This window comes from Erpetoichthys calabaricus, chromosome 13, assembly GCF_900747795.2.
Source record: "Erpetoichthys calabaricus chromosome 13, fErpCal1.3, whole genome shotgun sequence".
Classification (NCBI taxonomy): domain Eukaryota; kingdom Metazoa; phylum Chordata; class Cladistia; order Polypteriformes; family Polypteridae; genus Erpetoichthys; species Erpetoichthys calabaricus.
The window spans coordinates 73,964,444-73,973,385 of record NC_041406.2 but is presented as its reverse complement, the minus strand read 5'-3'; the positions used below and the strand labels follow the sequence as shown (position 1 = coordinate 73,973,385).

The 8,942-nt window shown below is 39.0% G+C and overlaps 1 protein-coding gene across 1 annotated transcript; it reads left to right on the top strand.

Annotated features, from left to right (window-relative positions):
• The first annotated feature begins 602 nt into the window (after positions 1–602).
• On the top strand, positions 603–8,517 carry rpp38 (ribonuclease P/MRP 38 subunit). The gene is made up of 2 exons (XM_028817124.2): positions 603–713; positions 7,507–8,517. The coding sequence occupies exon 2, from the start codon at positions 7,545–7,547 to the stop codon at positions 8,427–8,429; it is 885 nt and encodes a 294-aa protein (XP_028672957.2). The 5' UTR covers positions 603–713; positions 7,507–7,544; the 3' UTR covers positions 8,430–8,517.
• The last annotated feature ends 425 nt before the right edge of the window (positions 8,518–8,942 follow it).

Here is an 8,942-nt window from a genome sequence, read left to right as displayed (position 1 = left end):
TATTACACTTCGTTCATTCGCTATTAGACAGACAGAAAATATGGATTTCCTAGTTGGAAATTTCATGTGAATGCACACATTGACATTTCATTTAATAATCTTCTACTATATAGAAGTGTGTGTGTGTGTGTGCGAGTGTGCACGGCACACGCGTCAGATATTTTTAAATTTATTTTGTTACTTGTTTTTGACAGATAACACATCTAGTATAAAACTAAAAAATATCCAGGTCTGCCAAAAGTGCAATTTTTGAGGTTAAATTGTATTTGGACCAATGTGATCCACATTTAAAACATTTGGGTTTCTTTTTAGTTATCCTAAGAACTAGGGTGTTGTACCGTGTTAGCCATTATGAATGTAGAGAAAAGCCAAGCAAAATGACACCTTTTATTGGCTAACTAAAAAGATTACAATATGCAAGCTTTCGAGGCAACTCAGGCCCCTTCTTCAGGCAAGCCTCACCTCTGCAGTCGACCCATCTGCAACACAGCGCCAGCCGTAGCGCGGCGGCGTGTAAACAGTTAAAAAAAACAAACAGTGTGGAACCCAGGCAGAAATCACGTGACCGCCATACGGCAGCGCCGCATGCGCAGAAATACTGCTCGTTTGCTTGAAAATATGAATAAAGTTTATTGAAAGAAAGGGACTGTGTGCCGTGTTCATATTTTACTCCGTCTCACGCTGTATTGGAATCATAAGAAATAACTTTTAAGGTAGGAACAGTTGCTCTGTTTCTCAAGTTTATGCCGAGAAGCAATAGGTTGTATGCATGAGTTTGTTGTTAAAGTTATTAATATTCACATTTTACAATAAGGTCCAAACTAAGAGGTTGTCTTTTCAGTCCTTTAGCTTTACTGAGCAGTCTTAGTTGTTACATTGTTTCAAAAATTAACATATCCGATTAAAAACACACCCGTTTATTTTATTTGTCCTATTTTTTGGTAGTTTTTATGAAGTGTTGATATCAAGTGAAGTCTCCTTGCTAAGCACGTGCATGAAATAGATGGAGCGAGTCAATGAAAATTTCAATTGCCTGTGGCTGTTTCATTGGCTCGTTTTGCCTTCTAACAGTCAGGACAGTTTATTTACTAATTTTCAAGTAATTCCCGGCGGACCTCGTGGGTGCAAACTTCACTGTCATTAAGTGCGCCGCCGCTATTTCCCCAGTTTCTGTGTTGTGTCAGTGCAGAATCTTCAAAAACTGGTTTTAATAATGTTTAAAGAATACGAGCATTTATTTGTTCCACAGGGTGATTTAAGTTTTATTACATTTAATTTTTTTTAGTTCCTGAATATTTAAGTCGTTGCGTATTAATGAACACAGGTTGTCTTGACTCTAAAATTGCTCTCCCTGAACATTCGGTGTCGTTTACACGATTGTTTGGTCTGTTAATTGTGCTTATTTGGATAGAGTTAGCCCTTAACTACTCGCGCTGGTGCATTTTGTACACCAATCGGCTTGATTCGCTACAAGTCCGTTGTCGCAATGGTTTCCCTCCAGTGTGTCCCCAGCCGGTTTTAAATGAGTGAATGCACAGTCACAAGTTCCATATGGTGCATTTGGTACACCGCGCGGGTACTTACGTATGTATGACAGCGATGAGATGTTCTTCTTGCAATGACTTTATTTTCAGATATTAATCAGCAATATGGTATTAAAAGCATGTACAATTTAAAAATTATTGCAATATTTTTTATTACAACCTCACAGCGTGCATATAAATAGCCATTTTATCACTGGTGCATAAAGTATATGGTACGAATAGTTAATTAAGGGTTAACCAAGCAAACGTCTCAGACAGAGTGGGAAAAAAAAAGACTAACAATTTGAAATGTGACAATATGTAGATATTACAATCAGAAAAAAAGTCAGTAAAGAGATACAGACATGGACAAATTTGTTGGTACCCCTCCTCAAAAAAGAAGATTGTCTCTGACCAAAGTAATTGGCACCTGTCATTGTTTATTCCGTATTTAACAACAGTCAGACTTTGCTTTAGAGTTTTGATTTAACAGAATATTCAAATAAGAACACAAATGAAAATGGCATGGACAAAAATTAAGGGGACCCATAAGTTAATGTTTTGTTACACAACCTTTAGAGGCAATCACTGCATACAAGTAATTCCTGTAGCTTTTGGTGAGACTTCTGCACCTGTCGATAGGTGGTTTGGCCCACTCTTGCTGATCAAACTGCTCCAGCTGGCTCAGGTTTGAAGGGTGCCTTCTCCATGTTGCATGGTTAAGTTCTTTCCATAGATGTTTGATAACATTCAAATCAGGGACCATAGATGGCCACTTCAGAACAGCCCAATGTTTTGTTCTTAGCCATTCCCGGGTGAGTTTTGCCAGTTTGTTTTGGGTTGTTATCCTTTGGGAGGATCCATTACCTCCATCTGAGATAGAACTTTCTGACACTGTGCTGTATGTTTCACTCCAGAATGTCTTCATAGTTTTGAGATTTCATCCCCAAAACCTAGCCAAGCCTCCTCCATGTTTGACAGCAGAGCTGGTGTTTTTTTCTTTAAAAGCTTCATTTTTTTTTCTCCTTTGGACAAAGAATTGATGTGACTTGCCGAAAAGCTCCAGTTTTGTCTCATCTGTTTAAAGGACATTCTCTCATTGCAGCTTGTCAATGTGCATATTTTAGCAAGTTTCATTCTGGCTTTTTTTGTATTTCTTTCAACAATGCATGCAAAGCAATGGATGGTACAATCAGACAATTATGGACCTTGACCTTGGAGTAGAGCTTTTATCTCTTTGGAAGTTGTCCTTGGCTTTTTGTCTAAAATTCTCACTATCCTTCTACCCATTCTGGGGTCTTGCAACCGCATCCGGCGAGGTTTACTACAGTCCCATGGTTTTTAAACTTCTTAATAATATTTCCAACTTTTGTCATAAGAACATCAAGCTGCTTGGAGATGGCCTTGTAGTCTTTGCCTTTAACATGCCTGTCTATAATGTTCTTATTGATCTACTCAGATAACTCTCTTTTGCTTTCTCTTGTCCATGTTCAGTGTGGAACACCTGATGATGCCAAATGGCAGAGTGGCTACTTTGCTCCATTTAAATAGGCTGAATGACTGATTGCTATAATTCATTTATGATCTTTTCTGCGGGTACCAACAAATATGTAACAAATATCTTTGTGGAATAAGCAATACTTTGTATCTATTCACACTTGCTTTGCTTTACGCAGTGACATATCAGAGGCACACAGCTATTCGTGGGACAATTGTTTTTAATTTATTCATTTTTCAGGAGGCATGCAGCACTTTTTCAGTGAGCTGCCACGATACCAATACATTTGTCTATGTCTGTTAGTGCAAGGTGGTTAAGTCTGGAAATGATATGAAACTAGACACAACAGTGGATTACGTAGAAATCATTAGAGTGACTTGGACACCTTGGGCAGACCTGTGGTAAATTTAAATTTAATGGAAATAAATGTAAAGTATTACACAAAGGAAGTGAAAATGTTAGATTTGAATACTTAATGTTAGGTTTGAAAATTAAAAGGACCTGTGGAGTGGATCCTAGTGGACCTTTCACTTTCTATATACAGATTGGTGTGCAAGAGCTGTTAAGAAGACTAATAGGATGCTTGGTCATTTTAGCCTGATGTGTGTGGTACAAGTCATGGAAGGTTATACTTGAGCAGTAACACACTAGTGAGGCCTCATCTGGAGTGCTGGGTGCAGTTTTGGTCTCCAGGCTGCAAAAAAGACATGCATATAGTATAGGGAAGAGGGGCTAGGCTGATTCCAGGACTGAGATGTATGAAATATGAGGAATGATTGAAACTTTTCAAATGGAGGTCAACAGACAACATAATACAATTATGTACAGTGGATGCCAGCTGTTATTTTAAAATAAACTCTTCGCCAATAAGAGTGATGGCTGGACATTTGTTAGGGGAAAATGTTAAATGTGTATTGCAGTTTTTCCTCACACTTCCAGACTCGACTTGATGTTAATTCAGATACGTGAGGTGAATGGGACAGATGAGCTTATTAGGCAAAAGGACCAGTTCTCATCTAAGTTGTTCTAATGAGAGACATTAATGGAAAGACCCTGTAATTGTGACACTGCTTGAAAAGCTTTCACAGGACTGAAGTTGAGAACCAATAAATTGTACTACTGTGGTCATTATCTGCTTCCAATACAAATCTAGACCATCCATCCATCCATTTTCCAACCCGCTGAATCCGAACACAAGGTCACGGGGGTCTGCTGGAGCCAATCCCAGCCAACACAGGGCACAAGGCAGGAACCAATCCTGGGCAGGGTGCCAACCCACCGCAGGACACACACAAACACACCCACACACCAAGCACACACTAGGGCCAATTTAGAATCACCAATCCACCTAACCTGCATGTCTTTGGACTGTGGGAGGAAACCGGAGCACCCGGAGGAAACCCACGCAGACACGGGGAGAACATGCAAACTCCACGCAGGGTGGACCTGGGAAGTGAACCCAGGTCCCCAGATCACCCAACTGCGAGGCAGCAGCGCTACCCACTGTGCCACCGTGCCGCCCTCAAAACTAGACCATTACTTTCTTTTTGTTTTTTGTAGATTACAAAAATATACCACTGCAATGTGTTGAAAAAGGTCTTATTTAAATTAAAATGGTCTTTAATCCAAATTGTTTAGAAGAGTAGTGCACATCTGAAAACTGGACAAATATATTGGATGTATAGCTGTAAAACACTTCTAGTACCGAAGCATACACAGTTTTATTTGCTTTAACAACATGAAAATAAATCTTCCATTTTTGTACAGTGTCTTAACGTATTCAGCCCTCAATTTTTCATATAAATGGTTGACCGAGCCTGGAATTTTGATCAGTTTGACTGGGAATTTTTATTTGTAAATAAAACACTCCTTTTCACAGTGCTGTACAAAATAGAAAGAAAACCATTAAGAAATTAAATTTCAAAACTCAAGTGTGAACAATTTGTAAGTATGCATCCCTTCTGTTTGGTACTTGGTTGAAGCACCTCTCTCAGCTGTTACAGCAAGTTGTCTTTTCAGATCAGTGATCAAGAAGGACTTGCCTGTTCCTCCTTGCAGAATTGCTCAGGCTGTTCAAGGTTAATTGGGGAGAAATGGTGTTAAGGTCAGCACTCCCTGGTCACTCAAGGACATCAGTTTCCCTTATTTTAGACTACTCCATTGCTGTGGTGGCAGTGTGTTTTAACTCGTCTTGTTAAAGACCAGTCTATCTAAAGGTGTAAGCTCTCCGGTAGTGGATCTGTGTGTACTGAGCAGCATTCATCCTCTCATCAGTCTTGATCTCATTGCCACTCCTTGCTGCTGAAAGCATCCTCACAACATGATGCTGTCACCACAAAATTGAACAACTGGAGATTCTTTTACCAGGCTGATTTGCAGCATTAGATTTATGCCACACATACCTCTTTGTGTTCAAGGCAAATAGTTCCACTTTAGCCTAACAAGACTACAAGACTTTCCATCATAATATCTATTTTTTGCATTATCTTTGGATTTGCGTTTTTCACGTTTTCTTCGGGGCATGGCAATATGTGTTTTCCCCACACCCAGGACAATTTTCTTGCCACTCTTTCATTAAAGACCTTTTTATGGAATGCCTTGAAGACTGTTGAACTGTGAAAATCTGCTCCAATCACAGTCACGTATTTCTGCAACTCCGTCAAAGTGACCGTATATATTACAGCAGGGGTAGGCAACGTCGGTCCTGGAGTGCCACAGTATGTGCAGGTTTTTGTTCCAACCCAGTTCCTTAACGAGAACTCAATTATTGCTGATGAAGCACATATTGCTTAAGTGACATTTTAATGCTTCATTTTAGTGGTCTCGCTTGTTAAGGTTCTCCAACCTTAATTGCTTATTTCAATCTTAAACTGCTGCATTCAGTGTTTTAATTGCTCCTTATTAGCAATAAGATGTAAAAGACAAAGCAGCCAGCAGTTCTCCAGTTAGCTTTTTTCCAATTACATCTGTGTGTGTTCATCATGCACGGTTTGATTTAATAAAACACTTAATAGAAAAATGTGACAGACTGAAAATGATCTGCTTTAGGCTTCAAATCATTTGGATATCCTTGGAAAGGGAAAAAAAATCTACGATATAAAAGCCTTACATTGCACAGACTAACAAGCCATAAAATTAAATAAGGTCTGAGATTGGCAATGATTGGTTTCTAATTAAGCAATTGGGTTGAATGAAAACCTGTAGCCACTGCGGCTCACCAGGACCGACATTGCCTACCCCTGTTTTACATCTTATTGCTAACAAGGAGCAATTAAAACACTGAATGCAGCAGTTTAAGATTGAAATAAGCAATTAAGGTTGGAGAACCTTAACAAGCGAGACCACTAAAATGAAGCATTAAAATGTCACTTAAGCAATATGTGCTTCATCAGCAATAATTGAGTTCTCGTTAAGGAACTGGGTTGGAACAAAAACCTGCACATACTGTGGCACTCCAGGACCGACGTTGCCTACCCCTGTATTACAGTATCCTCTCAGATGAATGCCAGTCTTAGTTAATGACTAAGAGTAGAGGGGCGGTCTGGCCTAGGCTGTAGTTTCATACAGAATTTTTTTTTCTGCTGCCGTATGATGGATTGCACTGAACTGTGAGGTATGCCTTTCAGATCTTGTACACTGCCACAGAATCGTGCATCTGACTGTATTCTTGACTTTTGAATTTTCTTTTTTTTCCCATTATGTTGGTTTGCTTTTTGGAAAGTCCTACATCACCACACTGTTGGCCCTCAACGAGAGAGGGTTGTGTTTATCCTCCTAGTGATTGAGAACAAGTGACCATTCACTTACTGCACAGGTGGAGACCATCGGCATATTGTGTTGTAATGTAATGCACTGCACAAGAGCAAAGTTAGCCTTGTATTTACAAAGGGTAGGATTACCTCTTAAAACTTCACAATAATTTAATATTTCCTTTTTAGCAATTTTTTGAAAGGTTTTTTAAATTATTTATCTTGTTTTGGCATGTACACTGTTTTTGTACATCAGCTAAAAATACTTTACGATATTTTAAACTGAGAATCCGAGACAATAAAATGTGAAAATTGTTTGGGTACTTTTTCAAGGCATTATAAGGAATTTTAAATATGTATCTGGTAGAATTCTATTATGACTTGTTAAAGTATCGCACATGCCATTCACACACTGAATTCCCGTTACGAGTTTCTTAAGTTACTCTTCTTGGCTGTTTACTGGAAGATGATTTTTTTTTTATCTGAATAATCTATAAGTTCTAGACTTGACATGTAATTTGTAATATATTAATATAGACAGACTTAATGTTTTTATGATGATGGCAGCACATCATGTATTCTGCTACACTTGGGTAACTCTGATCTGGCTTAAGTGATCTCTGTGAAGCAGCAACTGCTTACTTTTAAATTATGTTGAACACAAAAGCAGAACCTAGTATCACTACAGATTATCTACTGGCAAACTAATGATTATTGTCTTTGCTTTTGTTCCCAGTGTAATTTAAGAAATCCGTTTGAAAAACCCTGAACACAATGTCCACAAAGACGCCCATCAGTGTGGGGAAAGCGTCAGGCAAGGCAAAGACTGTGCAGACAAAGACGTCTTTTAACAACCCATATAATATATGCTGGAGTCCCCTTGAAAGGGAGAACATGCATTACATCTTGGAGATCCTGCAAAAAAGGTTTAAAGAACTAGGGCTGCAGAAGAAGGAACCCCCCACAAGAAAAAGGAGACCAAGGATTTGTACTAAAGGTCAGAAAGGTGATAATAAAGACCCTGAAGAGGGTTCTTGGGATGTAATGCAAGAGGTGCCAATGGAGAGTTCAGAAGAGGAACAGCATCAAGGATGGAGTAATTTGGAGGTGCGAAAGCAGCTGGCTATAGGAATAAATGAAGTAACTAGAGCTTTGGAGAAAGATGAGCTTGGCTTAGTACTGGTGTGCAAATCTGTGAAGCCTGTTCATATGACAAACCACTTAATTCAGCTAAGCTGCAGCCGGGCAGTGCCAGCTTGTCAGGTTCCCCGTCTTAGTGAGAATGTGTCGGCCCTTCTGTGTCTAAAGAGTGTTTTGGCACTTGGTTTTATGAGGAACTCTGAAAGTTTTGTTAATGAAATTAATGCTATAATACCTAAAGTGCCTCCATTAAAGGTTCCCTGGCTTGACCAAACAACACCGCAGCAGGATGTCGTACAGAAAGATCCTGAGACACCTGCAAAGGAAACGGTCCAGTGTGTGGCTCCTGATGGAGATGTGAAGCTGCATGGCAGTCACAAACGGAAGAGTGACGAGGTAACAGGCACAAAGCAGGATTCAGACATTAGCCAAGTAACTTTACACCCCCTTAAAATAAAGAGGGTGGTGCCTAACCCTGCAAAGATTCGCAAACAGAAAGGTAACAAAAAAAAGAAATAGCATGGCATTTAATCTCGTCATTACTTGCAGCCTGTGCTTCATTTTTGATGGCATCATTGAATTTAATTAAATTTTTATTTTGAAGACATTGTCTAGTCGTTTTGGTGTCTTAACAAATATGTTTTATTATCTGCCAGTATTCCTTAAAAGGCAGCAAAACAGAGAATACCTAGTTCTGTCAGTACTCCCCAGTTGTGTTGTGACTAAATTGTTGGTCTTCTGTCATCTGTGCATGCACCTGTAATGGTGAGTTTTGATCTTTCATGACCAGTTGTGTCAAATGACAATAACTTGACACCTTTATGATAGGAGTGACGGGTATGGCCTAAAATTCCACATCACAGTATAATTAGTTTCAGTAGAAAGCAGCATAATGTATTTTCATATACTTTTCAGACTGAAACATTTTTTTTTTTTTAAACTAATAACAAATGTTTTACTGATTAAATATGTACACAGACAAACCTGTTATCATTTGTAATGCTTAACACACAGCTACTCAAGTGGATTTTA

Excerpts from the sequence above, each read along its gene's own strand:
- rpp38 (XM_028817124.2), top strand. The coding sequence starts at position 7,545 with ATGTCCACAAAGACGCCCATCAGTGTGGGGAAAGCGTCAGGCAAGGCA.